The sequence below is a fragment of the Papio anubis genome, chromosome 16, assembly GCF_008728515.1.
Source record: "Papio anubis isolate 15944 chromosome 16, Panubis1.0, whole genome shotgun sequence".
Lineage (NCBI taxonomy): Eukaryota > Metazoa > Chordata > Mammalia > Primates > Cercopithecidae > Papio > Papio anubis.
The window spans coordinates 7150777-7169473 of NC_044991.1; the positions used below are offsets into that span (position 1 = coordinate 7150777).

The 18697-nt window shown below is 51.5% G+C and overlaps 1 protein-coding gene across 2 annotated transcripts in view; it reads right to left on the reverse strand.

The window, feature by feature from the left end:
• Positions 1–777: 777 nt before the first annotated feature.
• MPPED1 (metallophosphoesterase domain containing 1) overlaps positions 778–18697 on the reverse strand; it is a 94854-nt gene continuing 76934 nt past the window's right edge. Inside the window, exons 5-7 of one of the 2 annotated variants that reach the window (XM_031656223.1) lie at positions 9800–9915; positions 6156–6269; positions 778–3144 (exon numbers count right to left, since the gene is read on the reverse strand). In XM_031656223.1, coding sequence (XP_031512083.1) covers positions 3026–3144; positions 6156–6269; positions 9800–9915 — 349 coding nt within the window. In that variant the 3' untranslated portion in view covers positions 778–3025. The remainder of the gene's footprint in view (positions 3145–6155; positions 6270–9799; positions 9916–18697) is intronic. The other variant, XM_031656222.1, reaches the window with a different exon arrangement.

The following is an 18697-nucleotide window of genomic DNA, read 5'->3' on the forward strand; positions in this document are numbered from 1 at the left end:
GATCGGACAGACGCCAATGGTTCACGGATGGTGATGGGGATGATGACGGATGATGAACGGACGGACGCAGACGAATTTGTCGTCGGACGTGACGGACCAAGATGTGATGACGGACGGACGATGGAGGACGGACAGACGACGGTGAATGACGGACGAAAGATTTGGGGATGGATGGACGACGGATGGCACGAACGGATGACGGACGGAATGACGGATGAACGGATTGACGGGACAACAGACGAGGACGGGATGGACGGATGATGACGACGAACGGAGTGGACAGGACGGATGGACGGACGGACGGACAGACGGATGGACGGGGAATGGACGAATGGAAGGTGGACGACATGGACGGATGGGGATGACGGGATAAAAACACAGAATTTTTGCTGACTTATGAGACTAGGCTCATTGTACCTGACAGTGTTTCTCCAGGGCAATGTCTGGAACCTGCGTTTCACAGGGGCTGGGCTGGTTCACGCCGCCACTCTAGAAGAGTCCAGCTAAGGGGCCTCTGGGAGGCGTTCTATTTGGGGAGCACCGGTGTTTTAAGTATTTGAACACAAGAGGACCCAGAACTGCCCACACCACCACATCTGGGATCCCCCCGTCCCAGGGGAGGCTAAAGCAAGCAGAGGGACACCGACCACCGCCACACAGGAGCAACTGACCCGCCTGTCCAGCTCCCCGCATTCCTGCAGAGAACACCACGCTGCCCCGACGTGTCCCAGGCAACACCCAGAGATGTGGAAGGAAGAGACGCTGCGCGGACTTCTCTTTTTACAAAGACTTTATTGTCTGACATGCTTGACAAAAAAAAAAAAAAATTACAGCCACAATCAAGTTATGCCAAAATGATTGAGAAGCACGCCGTCATCTTCATATCTCGAGGACTTTTAATGAATTTTCTCTTAAAGTAACAGCTGCCTTCATAACTTTTCTTTTCCACATAAAAATACACCATATTCTGAAGATACCTTAGGAAAAAAAATTTTTTAAGTTTATAGTTCTTGGTCCACACAGAAATTGAGTGGAGCTGGCACTGAAAGGGCTTGCTTTTCTCCACCGCACACATGTCCCGCGCCTGGGGCATCAGAGAGACCTCGTAAACATCCCCGGCTACAGGAACCCCTTCAGCCAAATGGGATTCCTGGAGCCCTACACCCCACGGCGCTCAGCTTCAGCCAATCAGACACAGTGCTGCTGCCAGGCTTCCAGGGACAGCAGCCCCAGCCCTCGAGAAGCCCAGCTCAGCGTGGGCAGAAAAGGACTCCCAGCATGCTAGGATGCTGCACCCAGGGTTCAGGACTCCTCAGAGCTCAGACCAGTTTAGAACAGGACCCTTAAAAACAAAATTACAATCAAAAGAGCCTTGGACCATGCATTGCTTTGTAGGGACATAACTTCAGGTCATGGCAAAGTGAGGGCAGTGAGGTCAGAGAACAAGGGTCAGATCCTGCCTCTGCTCCTTTTGTGCTGTGAGCCCCCAGGCAAGTTGCCACACCCCTCTGGCCTCAATCGTCTCATCTTTAAAATGGGGAATAAAGTACCTACCTTGAAGGACCATCTGAGGATGAAATGAGACTATATCTGCAAAGGGGCTCACGGTAGGCTGGTTCCCAGGGCTGGGACCTGGGTGAGGGAGTGGCACCTTCCTCTCAGAGGAACAACGTAAAGGGGGTGCAAAAAAAATCACCAATCAGGACAAATAATACTACTTTAACGCAATGTTAAAAATAAAAATCAATGCAAAAAAAGTCCATGATGAACAAAATATTAAATAAAGACAGAATCTGACCCTGAACTTGCCATTTCTGCCTAACTGCCTGCCCCTCATCTAAGCCCTACCAGTTCCCACCACCATCCTGCCCCCACTCCCTCCAGTCCTAATTCAAAGAAGAAAAAGAAGCTGTCCAAGGTGGGGCTGCTGAAGCCTGAGGCCTGCTCTGTCCCTGTGCCACCCTCCCATTCACAGGGCTGGCTGGTCCTGGGATGAGGATTTTGAGCCCTTTCAGCTTCCTCAGCTGCAGGCATGCCAGACAGAATCCTAACAGTGCAAGGGAAGCCACACCAAGGAACAAAACCTCACTGCGGGGCAGCAAAGAGAAACACAGGACCCGCTTGGTTCAGTTAAGAGGGGTGCGTGCGTACATGTGTGTCAGTGCGTGCCTGGACATGGGTTCACACCCATGGTAGGCCTGCTGCAGCCTAAGCCTGCAGACCCTCCATCCAGGCTACCGAGTTCTGCAGAGCAGCGTGTTCCCCGTGGGACCAAGGGTCATCCCCCCATGACTGGGAACCCTCTAGCTGGTCCTGGGCACGCATGCCAGCGGCTCATTCTGCAGAACCAGCCCCCATCATCTAGGCGCCGAGTGAATGCCTAGAACACTCAGGCCATTGTTCACGTCAACAAAAATGCCTACAGGAAGAAGAAGAGGGGAATAATGCCAGGCAAACTGCTGTGGGCCTGGCCAGGTGTGGTCTGAATTCCTGAGATGTCCCTAAATGCTCCTTCGGAGGGCCTCCTTCTTGGGCCTGTCTCCTCCCTCACTTGGGAGGAGAGCAAGGACTGTCTGTGTGCAGCCCACAAATCCTCCCACCCACCCCTAACACAGGGGCGTGCCACCACACAGACCCATGGTTAAAGGGAGATTTTGTATAACTTCCAAAACCCATTGAAGAGCAGCAGCTTCCCAAACCAGGAGGGCGTCCAAGGGAGAAGAATGAAGATTCAGTCATTTCCCAAACATGACAGGGCCATGAGCTTAGTAGGTCCTTTAACGAGGTACACGCAGGATGTACACGCAGAAAAAGTAAATGAGCACAGAACCCCTGATGGGGATGTGCAGGGTCCCAACTCCAGGTGACAGAAGGCTGAAGAGTTGTTCCAAGGCCCTGACCTGCCTGCTAGGCCAGTCCCTGCAGCCAAGTGGGTCGTCCAGGCAACTCAGTATGGAAGGAATGATGGCCGGACCAGGCCTATGGAGCTGGCACAAACGGGCAGGACTGTGGCAGTGGGGAGCAGTCAGGAGTTCCGGGGTGTGGGGAGGTCGATGACTATGGGCGGGTTCACGGGCTGGTAGTTCACAGTGCATACGGACGCGTTCACATAGGTGGTCGTCCCATCTGCCATGACACCATACCCTGGAAAATAAGCACACGCCCATCAGGTCAGCAGCCAGAGCAGTGAGGATGGTCAGGTGGATGTGGCAGTCATAGGGCACTCAGCCCCCATGGGCTGAATGTCTTTGGGGCAAGCTAGTAAACTCTCAAGGTCAATCCCTTCATCTGTAAAATGGAGACAATAATGATACATGCCACTTCCAAGCTTGCTGTGAGGATTATATGAGAAAATTATCTATGTACTGTGCTCGGCCCAGTGCCTGGCACATGAGAAGCACACAGTGAGTCATCATCATCGACATCATCTTCACCACCATCCTCATCACCATCACCACCACCACTGCATCACCATCATCACCATCAACATCATCACCACCATGCTTATCGTGATCATCACTATTTTCACCACCACTACCATAATCATCATCACTAATGCCATCATCATCACTATCATGATCAACATCATCATCACCAATGCCCTTATCATCATCTTCACCATTACCGCCACCACCATTACCGACACCATCATCATCACTAGTGCCATCATCATCACTATCACCATGAACATCATCAGCACTATCCTTATCATCACCATTATCACCACCACCACCGCCATCACCACCATCATACAAAATGCCATCATCATATCACCATCAACATCATCATAACCACTTTATTATTACTACTACTATCATTGCCTTACATGCTATCATTGCTGGTAATTGGCTTACTATGCATTATTCCTTTATTACTTACTGCGACATTTAACATTATTGGGGTATTATTAGAGTTGTTTCATTAACATTATTATAATTTTAATGGATATTACATGCATTACGACATTATTTTTATTTATTATTATTGGTAATTGTTTAAGGATTTATTATTCCTTTAGGGATATTTACTATGACACATTATTGTGCTGCATTATTATATTACGACACATTATTATAATGATGACATGCATTTATTTACGCATTATTATTTTTATTTAATGCGACATGCATTAATACTATGATATTCCTGACATGCATTTACGATAATATTATTATAATGCATAAGCATTATTACATTTATAATTTAATATTATTATTTTACTTATTATATATTATATATTTCACCACCATCACCACCACATCACCACCGCATTATCACCGTTTTATCATTGACATCACCATTATCACTGCCACCATCATCACCACCATCCCTAGTGCCATCAACATCACCAACATACCACCACCATCACCATCATCATCACCAATGCCATCATCGTCACTATCACCATCAACAACATCATCACTACCACCATCACCAAGAATGTTGTCATCACCAATGCCACCATGATCATCACTACCCTTATCATTATCATCGCCATTATCGCCACCATACCACCATCATCATTATCATCATCATCAGTATTGATGATGTCATCATTGATGCCATCATGATCATCACCACCAACACCACTGTCATTATTATCACCCTCATTATTGTATAAGCACCATCATCATCACCACAATCACCATCATCATCACCATTGTCATCATCACCACCACTATATTTATCATTATCATCACCATTGTCACCACTATCACCATCATCATCAGTATCATCATCATCATTGACATGATTACTATCACCATTATCACTACCAACACCACTGTGATCATGGTCATCATCTGTCATTATTGCCACCACCATCATCATCATTGCTACTATCACTACCATCCTCTCACCATCATCACTATCATTATCATCATTGTCAGATACTTTCTCTGCCTCCACCATACCCTCTTCCCACCATCTTTATTTGTTAGAATCCCCCTCATCCTTCAGCTCAGGTCATCTCCAAGATAGAAGGAACATTTCCCCTTCCCTGTGTGGTGCTGGGGGAGGAAGGGAGTGGTGAGTGGGTAGGTGAGGACCTATTCTTTGGAGTCCAACTGTGCCTGTCCAATTGTGTGGGGGTGTGGTTTGGGTCACAGGCAAATTTGGACCTGATGGAGCTACATGCCCATAGTAGGGTCACAGAAAATGACAGCCATTATTATTATCCCACAGCACGTGAGCTGCCCATCTCTCCCAGGACCTCTCACATCTGGCTTTGATGACTCGTCTGTGCCCAGGGCTCCTCCAGGAGCTACTCCCAGGCCAGGCGAGGTCTGCTCACTCCTGCCCCTTGAAAATGAGCTGCAGAGGCCCTCAGGGAATGAATGGTTTGAGGCTTGCTTGCTTTTGAACTGAAAAACGATCTGATGTGGACTAGACAATGTGGACGCCTGAGGTCCCTGGTCCAACCAGACAGAGGTTCAGGAGGCCGGGAGATGCCTCTGGGGGAAACCACATGAGTCCAGACATCCCACAGCAGCCAATATGCTTCCTGGCAGGGATGTGACAGAGAGGCCTCAGGCAGGTGGGATAAATATCCAAAAGGAGCAAAAAGAGGCATCTGTGCCAAACTGGTGAAATGAGGCTCAGGTGAGGATGGCTGAGGTCTACTAGGGAACACCTGCACACAGCAACAGGCCAGGGCGTGGCCGTGTGGATGATAGACCTGGAGCTGACATCACCCTCACCATCACACGTAGTCCCTCCACACTTATTAAGCACCTATTGTATGCCAGGCCCAGGGGACAGAAGCAACAAGACAGAGCCACCAGTTTTAAGGGATTCATAGTGTGCTCACCAAATATAATTCATCCTCCATGTCGTGGCCCCAACGCCCCCTCCTCTGAAAACCCCTGCCCTCCTCCCGATGACTTCCCAGGCTGGAGGCACAGCAGAGTTGCAGGGCTCCCCGGAAGCAAAATTTACCCGCTAAGTCATGCAGGATTTTGTGATCATCTTCCTATTATTAAACATTTAGCAATAGCTCATTGACAGCCAGGGTGTACATGGCAGTTAGCAGTTACAAAGCAAACAGCAGGAATGGGCTATTTACTTCCCTTCTGGCTGAACGGAGGGGAGGCCCCGCTGGAGGGTCCATTAGGAGCCCCTAGCCCGTGAGGTCCCCATCTCCACCACATACTGACCTTCGTGGATGTGGCCAAAGACGTGTAGCCGCGGCTGGACGCGCCTCTGCACCGTGTTCAGCAGCTCCACGCAGCCCACCCGCTGCATCTTCTTGGGGACCCAGTCCAGGAAGCCTGGTGTGGGGGAGACAACAGGAGGTCATGACAGGGTCTGTCCCAGCCCCTCACTGCCCCATGCCCGGCAGCAGCTTCTGCAGCCTGGAAGAGGCATGGGGCTCCTGGACTACAGCTTTGCACTATTCTCCCCGAGCAAGCTCCCCGGAACCCTGCTCTGCCTCAGCCTTCAGGGACGGAAACCTTGCAGCCTCAGCCTCCTCGTCCATAGGGCTGCACTGAGGGCCTCCTTGAAAGAGCTTAGTGTGGGCCAGGCACTTGGGGCGGGGTACTCAGTAGCTGCTAGCGCCCCCCTCCCCCAACCATCTGTGCTCAAGTGGCCTCGAGGGTGGCATCTGCCCACTGCAGAGATCAGCAAACGGAGGCCAGAGAGGGACGGGTGAGTCCCAAGGGCGGGCACCCTGGTGGTCAGTGGCAGAGCGGGGCGTCCTGACACACAGCCCAGGAGTGAGATTTCCGTGTCAGAAACTTCCTAAAAAGCAGAGACTCATGAGCAGAAACTTCCCCCGTGGGTGCAGCGTCGCTCACGTGGCTGCGCCTGCGCCTGCCCCCACTGCCAGCCTCCTGGAGCCGCCCAGATGGTGGCTGCTTATTATCCTCACATGGCTACACAAACGGAGAATAACTGATTACTCCAAGCGAACAGTTCGGGTTCGCGGCGGCCCCTCTCTGTCTGGGGGAGCAGAACAGGTTTCCGCAACTGCCAGAAAGGGAGCAGGGGAGCTTCCACTCAAAGGCCCAAGTGAGCGGCAACAGGCGTCAAGAGAAGACACAGACGGAGACAGAGGCAAAGATGAGGGAGGAGGAGGAGGAGAAGTGGGGGAAAGCAGAGAAAAGAGGCGGGGAATGCGCTGGACACAGGCTGGGGGCAGACACTGGGGTGAAGTCCCAGGCTCTGCTGCCTACTGGCTGTGTGACCTTGGACAAGTCACTTAACCTCTCTGTACCTCCATATTATCCAACAGAGTGCTTGGGCCGGGCACTGGGATCCCACCACGCATGAGGCCAGACCCTTCCTCAATTCTGGAGTGTGTGTTGTGGGGAGGGTCTCCAGCACCTCGGTGCCCTGGCGCGCACAGTCTGGAGACAATGCAAGGGCAGCACCAGCTGGAGCGCCTGGCACACGGGCAGCCCTGAGACAGGAGCCGGGAGGTGTGTGAAGGGCCTGGGTGGGGCGTCCAGAGAGCAGGAAGCCAAACACCATGTTTGGAGAGATGGATGAATGGAAAGGAGAGAGGGAGAGACAGAAGGAAGAGAGAGGAGGAGAGGAAAGAAGGAAGAGGGGAGAAGAAAAAGGAGGAAAAAAAGGAGATAGGGAAAGGAGGTAGAAGGGGAGCAAGGGAACGAAAAGAGAAGGAAGAGAACAAGACACTTTTGCTGCTGAGCCTGTCAGTGACCGATGACACTGAATGTTGACCAGAACCGTCCCAAGGCTCAGGTGGCTTCCGGTGGGGGTGATACAAACCCAGCTACAACCTCACTGTGCTGCTTAAATCACACCAGGGCCCAGGCCTCCGCTTCCACCTGTGAGGGTGAGGCTGACAAAACCTTCCTTTCCTGGACGTTGTGAGGAGGCAGAGGGGCCGTGGGGCACTGGCTGGGGCGGGGCACAAAGTGGTATCAGGAGTTTCTTCCTGAACTGGTGTGTGAGCCAGTGACACTCAAGCTGTCCTGTGCCTCACCCCACAGCCTCCCCCATGGCTTCTGCCGGGGACACCCTTCCCTCCCCTTCTCTACCTCCCCAGACCCAATTCTGGGATCACAGCTTGTGCAAGCTCCCCAGGCAGCCTAACAGCAGTCATCTCTCCTGACTCCTCAAGCTTCCCTCACCCCTGAATGTGTCCCACGGGGCTTGGCTGTTCCTAAACCCTCCACCCTGCAGCCTGGGGGCCCCCTCAACGCAGGCACACACTGAAGGGGTTACCCTGGACCAGTGTCGCCCAGCACAGGGGCTGGTCCCAAGCACTGAGGGAGTGATGGTGGGTTTCTGGAGGTGGTGGTGGGAGCAAGACACTGATATGGGCCGAACTACTGGGAGATTGAACTTCATTCCATGACCTAAATTCCTGGACCCTGGGGTGGCCACTGTTTCCATTCAGACTTCCACCTCCACCATTCCATTCCATCCACCTCCACCTCCACCACGTCCTGCCTTCCTGCTTCCTCCATTCATCCTGCCACCACCCCCATCACCACCACCACCTCCTTCACCACCACTACCACGTCCATCACCACCACCTCCACCACCACCTATCCCGCCACCACCTCCATCCTGCATCATCACTATCCACCGCATCCGCCACCAGCTTCATTCATCCGCCACCACCGCATCCACCACCCTCCGTCACCGCCACCACGCCCGTCCGCCACCACTGCCACCACCATCCTGCCTCCATGCCATCGTCGCCGCCGCCACCGCCTCCGTCGCCGCCGCCGCCCTCATCACCACCACCACCGCCTCCGTCGCCGCCTCGTCCGCCACCTCCGTCACCGCCGCCGCCGCCGCCTCCGTCACCCCATCCGTCGCCGCCCTTCCATCCACCATCCATCCACCACCTCCACCATCACCACACCCTCCATCCACCACCACCACCCATCCCCACTGCCACCACCTCCATCACCATCACTACTTCCCACCACCACCACCACGCCACCTCCCCATCACCCCAACCACCCACCATCACCACCACCTCCATCACCACCACCACCACCATCCCTGCCACCACCTCCATCACCATCACTACCTCCCATCACCACCACCACCTCCACTGCCCACCATCACCTCCATCACCACCATCACCTTCATCACCTCTACCGCCATCACCACCTCCACCATCTCCACCATGCCACCTCCGTCCGCCACTACCCCTCCATCCGCAGGCCGTGGGAGGCAATTGTCCTGGTTGGTGGTCGGCGGTGGAGGTGGGGCGGTTGGAGGCAGAATGGGAGGCATGTGGTGATGGCCAGACTGTGGGAATGAGGAAGGGAAGGGAACTGAGAAAGCCCCCAAATGGGACAGTGGGGGTGGGGGAGGTGATATGCGGATGAGGAATGACCTCAGTGTGGACTGGGTCATGGGGTGGGGGCAGAAAGGAGAGATGGGAGGTGGTTTCCAGGCCATGGGGACGTTGGGCTGGGTGAGGGAGCGGGGACCCCAGGTTTCTGAGGGAGTGAGGGCTGCCCGGACGAAGCCCTGTGCAGGGCTCTGGTGATTTTCAGCACCCAGGACTGGGGTCTGCAGGGGCATGAGCCAAAGCTCCAGAGTCCTGCATGTCAAATGGACGGGTGACTCTGGCCTCCCGTGCTGTTGTGAGGAGCCCACAAGGTAGCAAGTCAAGCCTCCAGCTCTCAGTGGGCACTCAGGAAATAAGAGGGACTATGGGGTGACGTGTCCTTAGTGCCCCAGCAAGTGGGACTCAGAGCCCCTCCAGGGCTCCCCTACACAGGCCAGGCCCAGCCAGCCCCCTATCCCAGAGCCCACCCACCAGCCCAGGTGGGCGAGCTGGAGGGCCAGGCCAGCAGAGCCTTACCTAGTGGCGGTCCATGGGTTATCAGGATGTCTACGCCTTCGGGAATGAGGTTCCATTTCTCCAGCAGGGCTTGGCCTCGCGGGAGGTTGAAGCCCCAGCCATAGAACCAGGGCTGCCTGCAGAAGAAGTGCAGGTGGTTGAGGGAGGGCGGGTGAAGGTACGGGGCGGTCACACAGAAGGCAGAACTCCCCGCAGGCCAGGTGGTCTTCAGGACCAACTTGGTACCTGGAAAGTCAGGGAAGGTCTCCACCCAGGGAAGGCAGGGACTCACCAGGACTCTGACCCACTGGCGGACTGTGGATCCCTGGGCAATTCTCTTTCCTGTCTCCTTCTGCTTACCTGTAGTTTCTGTTTTTCCATCAGTATTATTTACATAACCAAAAAAAAAGAAAGCTAAATACATACATACACACACACACACACACACACACAGGCACACACACACACACATATACACATACATACATATATATACATATACATGCAAGACCAGCCTGGGCAACACAGTAAGACGCTGTCTCTAAAAAAATATTTTTAAATGCATATATGGGTGTATGTGTGTGTGTATATATATGTATATGTATGTGCGCGCGCACGCGTGTGTGTGTGTGTGTGTGTGTATCAGCTTCTTCCTAAAACCTTTCCTGCTCCAAGCCTTCCCAAGAAAACCCACAGGGAACATTCTACATTCTCCACTACCCCCACCCCCACCCCCAGGAAGATGCCCCTCCAATCTCCCTCCCCCAGGCAGAGTGTGTGGACCCCCAATCAAAAAAGAGCAGATTCCAGGTGTGGGCTGCTCATTCTTGCTTATACTGGAAGCTCTGGCCAGGGAGTCCAGGTAGAGTTGACCCACCCCCAGCTGGGAGGGTGGGGCCAGGTGGACCTAGGCCATTAAATGCAATACCAGCCTGGTAGCCTGCTCCGCAGCCAAGACCTGGACCCATCAGTGCCAGATATTCCTCCTAGTCAGTTCAATGGTGAACACATCACCTAGATTCTTCCAGTTACAGGGAGTCTCAGATTCTTTCAAGGAGAAGAAAAGTGGATACTGTCATCCCTGTGTATAAACAGTGAGCTTCTAGCCTTGGGAGCTGTCAGCAGCTGCTAAGCTACCCAAGAAACAGCTGGATCAAACTGGACCAGACAGCCACCCTACCTCAGCACTTCCCAATTATATGGGCCAACACAAAGCCATTTGAACTGGGTTTTCAGTCATTTGCAACAAAAGCATCAGAATCATTCCTCAGGTTTCACCCATAGATGATTCCACAAGAATAGGCCCTTTATGTCAATGAAGTAGCCAGCATCACCACCTCCACCACTACCTCCATCACCACCACTACCTCTACCACCATCACCTCCATCACCACTACCTCTACCATCACCAGCACTTCCACCACCACCTCCACTACCACCACTTCCACTACCACCACCTCCACCACCAGTGCCTCCACCACCACCATCTCCAGCACCACCACCACCACCTCCATCACCACCCACCACCACTTCCACCATCACCAGCACTTCCCAATCACACCACACCACTACTCCCACCACCACCACCCACCACCACTCACCACTCCACTCCACCACTAATTCTTCGATGCATACGCATTTTTCGGATGATGATGATGATATTTATTTCGATGAAATTTACTCTTCTTCGACGAGATGACGACCGACATTATTTACTTTACTTAGTTTCGATATTTACTCTCGACATTATTTATTTTTGATGATGCATTTACGCATTTCTTTTCGGATATTTATTTTCTTCGCGATTACTATTATTTACTTTTCGATACATTTTTACTTTACTTCATTTCGATGACATTTTTCGGATATTTACGACGGATGACGAGCCATTTCACGACGATTATTTATTTACGTCACCACTACCTCCATCATCACCAGTGCTTCTACTACCACCACCAGCACCTCCATCACCACCACCACCACCTCCTACCACCTCCATCACCACCACTACCTCAACCATTGCTATGATCTAAATGTGTGCATCCCCCAAAATTAATATTTTGAAATCTAATCCCCAAGGTGCTAGTACTAGGAGGTGGGGCCTCTGGGAGGTGATGAGGCTCATGCAATGGGAGCTCCTCTCAAATGGGACTGTGTGCCCTTATATATAGAGTGGGTGATGAGATCCCTTTGCCCTTCCACTGCAAAGGAAACAGCAAGGAGGTGCCATCTATGAACCAGGAACTGGGTCCTCACCAGATATGGAGTCTGCCAGCACCTTGATCTTGGAATTCTAGCCTCCAGACTATGAGAAACACACTTCTGTTGTTTAGAAACCACCCAGTCTATGACATTTTCTTGTAGCAGCCCAAATGGTCTAAGACAGCCACCATCACCATCACCACCACCACCACCACCACTGCTGTGAATCAAATTGTGTCCCCCAAAAAGACATGCTGCCAACCCCCAGGACCTGTGAATATGACCTTATTTAGAAAGAGGTTCTTCGTAGATGAAATCAAGCTAAGATGGGGTCATACTGGATTCGTGTAGGTCTTACATCCAATGATGGGACAGTGGGGGTGGGGGAGGCGGTATGCAGATGAGGGATGACCTCAGTGTGGATTGGGTGGTGGGGTGGGGGCAGAGAGGAGAGATGGGAGGTGGTTCACAGGCTGTGGGGATGTTGGGCTGGGTGGGGATGAGGGAGCGGGGGCCCCGGGTTTCTGAGGGAGTGAGGGCTTAAAAAGAGGCCCTTAAAAGAGGGCCATGTGGTAACATAGAGACACCGGCAGAGGGAAGAACACCAGGTGACAATAGAGGTAGAGACTGAAGTGACACTTCCACAAGCCAAAGAATGACCAGGATCACCAGCAACCATCAGAAACCACGAGAGTGTGGCCAAGCATGGTGGCTCACGCCTGTAAACCCAGTGCTTTGGGAGGCTGAGGCAGGAGGACTCCTTGAGCCCTCAAGTGCAAGACCAGCCTGGGCAACACAGTAAGACACTGTCTCTATAAAAAATATTTTTTAAAAGTTAGTCGGTCATGGTGGTGCACACCTGTAATCCCAGCTACTCAAGAGGATGGGGTGGAAGAGGACTGCTTGAGCCCAGGAGGTCAAGACTGCAGTAAGCTAAGATTGTGCCACTGCACTCCAGCCTGGGCAACAGAGCAAGACCCTGTCTCAAAATAAAGCAGCAGCTAGAAGAGTGACCTGGAACAGTTTTCCCTCAGAGCCTCCCAAAAGGAACCAATCTTGCAGTGGCCTCTCCAGGCTTCTGGCCTCCAGAACCGTGAGGGAGTGAATTTCTGTTGTTTTACGCCACTGGGTTTGATCCTCAGTTACACAGCCCAACACACTAATGCAATTGCCATCCCCACATCACCTCCCCGCCCGCTGCCCTGGGACGACCTTTACCCCTGCAGCACAGTTGGCCAGACAAGTCTCCTTCTACATGTTTTGTAGATGAGAAAATTGAGGACCAGAAGTTGGAAAATAAAAACAGCCACCAGCGTTTCCTGTGCACCTACTGCTCTGCCAGGCCCCGAGTACGTACATTGCTGGGATGGGCTCAGCTGTTAAAAGAACCCCGTGAAAGAGGGACTAGCATTATTCCCCTTTTACAAATGAGGACACTGAGGCTCCCAGCGGTGAGATGGTACAGGACTTGGGTCCTGGCGTGCTGGCCAGACAGGGCGCCTCACTACCACTCTCCCGCCACCACACGCTGTGAGAGTCGGTGGGGCTGGGGGAGGGGTGGGTTTTGCCATTGTCTCTTCTGTGCCCAAGGCTGCCACTTAAATCCCTCCCTGGGTCATGCACTGTTCTGTGGGGTGACTGACACCCCTGGCTGTTAACCCAACATACTACCCTGTTGGCAGGCGCCCAGTGCACCTCCTTGGAATCCTGGGGGTTCCATGGAACACCATTTGAAAACCCCAACTTAGTCCTATGCTGGCAGGTCCTGGACTAGAAGACGGAGGTTTGGCGAGGGAACGGAAGGTGCCCAGGTTCACACAGTGCGTCAGTGGAGAAGTCATTCTCAAACCCATATCTGATGTTCTCTCCCCACTGTCCCACCCTTCCTTCAAGCCTACAGAGGCATCTCCTGGGACACGGGCTTGTGACGGAGGAGGATGGGTGACCACACTGGTTATTTGGGGTCAATGGCCTTTTCATTGTTTCAGACACCAGCCCAGGAGACACGCAAATCTATGTTTAACGAATGGTGGTGGGTGAGAGGGGACTGAAATAATGAATAAATTGTTAACAGGATGTTGAGCAGGACTTTACCTGCTCTTGGGATTGCAGCCAAAACGCCAAAGCTGCAACCAATCCCCCTCATTAGAAAGAGAAGCCCCAGAACCCCCAGGGGAATGTACTAAAAGCAGGCAGAACATACCAGACCACCACTTCCCCAGTCCCCTACCAGCCGAGTTCTGGACCTTGAGGAAGAGGGCTCTCCCTCCTGCCTGGCTCTTGAGGGAGAAGAAAAAAGGGGGTCGCCTACACCCAGCCATAAGCAGGGTCCAGGAGAGCCCCTTGCACAGGCGGGGGCCTGGGGAATGAGACTGGTTGTGCTTTCTGGGCTGTGCCTGGGGATCCGCCCCCAGGCCTGGGAGAGGAAAAATTAAGTGTGAGGGGTAGGCCACAGAAGAGTTGCCTGCACCCCCAGTATGGGCTCTCCCAGGGACCCCCACCCACAGGCAGTGCCCACCAATTGAGGAAACCAGGCAGCTACGGCCGAGGAACAGCCTCTGGGTGGGCAGCACCAAGGACAGTGACTAATCCTATTAGGGGGCACTGCCTTCCTCAGACACACCCACACAGGCCTGCAGGAAGCCAAGGTTCTCTCCGCAGAAATATGTATCACCCCCTAACATGCACACACACAATTTTACACCCAACTGCGAGTGCATCTTGGAGTTAGACCTGGGTTACAATGGTCCACCTCTTACCACCTGTGTCACCTTGAACAAAGAACTTAATTTCTATGCCCCAATTTCCCATCTGTAAAGTGGGGATAATACTATATGTCTCAATAGGGCTGTTGAAATTATTAAATCAGTTAATCCATGCAAAGTACCTGAAACAGGGCCTGGTTCACAGTAAGTGTTCAACATATAAATGATTATTCTATTTACTTTCATTATTCTGAGGGATTACTTTTAGTATTTGATGATATTTACTTTCTGATATTATTATTATTTTATTTACTGACATGCATTTATTTATTATTTACTTAATATTTCACTTTCATTACTATTTTAATATTATTACTTACTTTACTGACATTTACATTTTAAGACATGCATTTACTATTAATGACATTTACGCATTTAATGCATTTCGATGGATATTTATTGACATGAGATGATATTTATTTACTGACATTATTACTTTATTTTTATTTTATTTTTCTAGATTACATTTTATTTATTATTTTCTATTATTACATTTATGTGATGCATTTATTATTTAATTAATGATTATTTAATTATATTAATACTTTTGATGAGATATACTATTGATGATTATGATTTTAGACGAGTATGACATTTTCATTTCATTGCGAGCTTTACTTTCACGCTGGTATTTATTACGACGATGATTCTTTACGATGATGATGATGACATTTACGATTGATTCGATATTTACATTTCGACCTTTATTTATGATGAGAGATGACGACGATGATGATTGAGATCATTTATTACGATGACGACCGGATATTTACGACATTATTTATTATTTACTTCGACATTTACTTTTGCATTTACTTTACCGGAGATTACTATTTATATTGATGATGACGATTTTTCGTGAGGATGACGCATTTTAACGCATTTATCTTCGACAATGGCATTTATACATTTATTTATTTTGTTGATTACGATTATTCGACATTTTATCGGTTTTATTATTTACCACTACTTGAATCACCATCACCATCATCACCCCCATCACCACCATCACCATTACCATCATCATCACCATCATCCACCACCATTATCAATATGACCACAATCACCATCACCTCGTATACCACCACTACCACCACTATTGCTACCACCATTATTATCATGGAGCCCTCCTGAGACTCACCCATGGAGCCTGAATGAAAAACCTCTGGCCTACAGCAGGGTCTTTCAAATTGCATTTTGATGAATGGCAACAGAATTTTTTTTAAAAAAAGAATAGAAAACATCAGCTCCCCAAGATTTGAGAGTCCATCAAGCCAGGAAAGGGATACTTCAGTTGAATATATTTCTATTTAAATAGCCACCCACATCCACACGGACTGAGTCACAGAGTAAAACGCTTTCCTGCCACAGTTCCTGGTGGAGAAGAGCTGACAGCGCCTCACTGGCAGCTCCCAAGGCTGCCCCAGTTCTAACCTGCTGAGCTCACAGCTGGAATTTTCTGATGCCGTGGTCCTGGACACATGCAGAGCCCCACCAGGCAGGTCGGGGGAGTGGGTAAGGTGCTTCTGGGAAGGACTGAGCAGCTTAGAAGCCACTTAGGTTCCTCCCCGGAGCCCCAGCCCCATCAGCCAACAGAAAATGAAGCAACACATTTGGGGTGCTGCCTTCCAAACACAGCCCCCATTTTTCAAAAATCTGATCAAATATTGACAAGGCAGGAGGAAGCCTCATCAGTAGGGAGAGAACACATCTGTTGGTTCCCAAGAGCCACGGCAGGGGGCGGTTATTTGAAGGAAACACTCGGAAACACATCAGAGGCCCTGAGCACCCACCCCCGGGAGCTGGCCCCTGGTAGAGCCGCTGCCTGTCCCACCTCCCCTCACCCAGCACCAAGGACCCTTCCTCTAGAGGTGACAGTTTCCTGCCAGCTTCTTGGAAACACATGACCTCAAATCTCGGGGAGCCGGAATCTGCCCTGTTCCCCCACCCCAATGCCCAGAGAGGTTGCTCCACTTCCCAGGGTCACACAGGGAGGCCCAGGCAGAGCTGGATGAAGAACCAGATCTCAACAGGGTAGCGGGTCTGGAATTTGTTCCTTTTTCCCTCCCCATCACACCCTTGCCCATCTTGGGGGCCATGAGAACGTCTCCAAATGCACAGAAGGACCAGCCTTGCCTGCAGGATCTGGGGACACGGGGACAGCTGACACCACAGCATTGGGTCCAGGGGCCAGAGGCTGCCTCGTTCTCCTCTACTGGGTAGAAAGGGCACTGAAGTGGGCATTGGACACCCCAGTTCTGCCCCTGGCTGGTCAGTGCACCTCTTCCAGCCTCAGTTTCCTCCTGTGTAAAGATGGGGTTAATGATGCCTCTGTCCCCAGTCCTCTTGTTCTCCTGTGTCCCACTGCCTGATGCAGGGGAGGAAAGGAGGGAGGAGAGGAGTTAGGAGGATGAGACTGCACCACCACTGTGAAAATGCCTTCCAAATACCCAGGAGCTCCATCAACGGGAAGAGGTGATGTTCCAGTTTTTATTAGAATGTCAGAGGACAGGGGCCGGGTGTGGTGGCTCACGCCTGTAACCTCAGCACTTTGGAAGGCCGAGGCGGGTGGATCACCTGAGGTCAGGAGTTTGAGACCAGCCTGGCCAATGTGATGAAACCCCGTCTCTATTAAAGATACAAAAATTAGCTGGGCATAGTGGCGCACGCTTGTAATCCCAGCTACTCAGGAGGCTGAGGCAGGAAAATCACTTGAACTGGGGGGTGGAGGTTGTAGTGAGCGAGATCATGCCACTGCACTCCAGCCTGGGTGACAGAGCAAGACTCCATCTCAAAAAAAAAAAAAAAAAGGATGTCAGGGGACAGGAGGAGTCAAGTCATGTCCCATGCCCAAGACATCCAGAAGAGACACTTCCCAGGACGGACTGCTCGATGGTGAGCACCACCCCCGGGCTGGGAAAAGGGGACTTCTCAAAGGCAGGCAGGAGCAGGTGGGTCGGCACGACTGAGTAGACCCCTAAGGGTGACCTCACTCCCAGAGGTCTCTGAGCCTCACACGAGGCCTGGACAGGCCCCGGTCTCCTGTACAACCTTCATGGAAACCACCATCAGGTTCTGCCCTGGGCAGAGGAGACAAAAGGAGCGGTCCCTCCTGGAGGCAAAGTGCACAGAGGTCCTCCCTGCGTGCTGTGTGTGGGGATGAAATGACCCTCTCCATGTCCAGTGAGACCTGGCAGGTGGGATCAACCACTGTGACCGGCAGGCCCCAAGCCTGTGGGGCCCCTGGTGTTTCAGAGGTCAGGGCAGACAAGGGCTCCAGGGGCCCAGTCAGCCCTGATCCAGCCCATCCCTCGCTGCCCACACTGCCGCCATGGTCTGAGACTCACGAATGCCCGAGATGCGATGCTGAGGTGCCCCAAGAGCCACTGTACTGGTTGCCAACGCAACCCAGTGCCTGGACCCAACCTCACCACCCTGAGGGTCCACGAGCCCCAATGCCAGCCCCACTGTCCGGGTCACATCACAGCCCCGGAGGAAGGCGGACGGATGCGAATTCCCACTAAGCCATAGGAGGCGGCTTTATGTCCTGAATTTCTGTCTTTCTGTTCTAAAGTAACCATTGGAATAATTTTCTTACAGAATGATAGTTGCCATGACAACCAGAGCAAATTTTCCTTTTCTGAAACAGATGTCTCATTTAGTTGAAAATTAGAATGTGAACAAACCCATGGGAAAAATTAATTCAAACTTTAACAGAGCGCTGAATACAATGTAATCTCTCAGAGGTTAACCCCTTAACAGCTTTTTTGTGCTCTTATGGTAACCTTCGAGTCCCATCTAATTAAGCCCGCTTAGCCAATATAAATGACCTCCTCGTGGCCAATCATTAAACCGTCTCCCGCTGAAGCATGAATTCCAGGTTCCGCTGCAGCAAACAGGGAAGCGGGGAGACACTCGTCTATAGGAAATGGCAGAAACCGAGCCTGCCCTG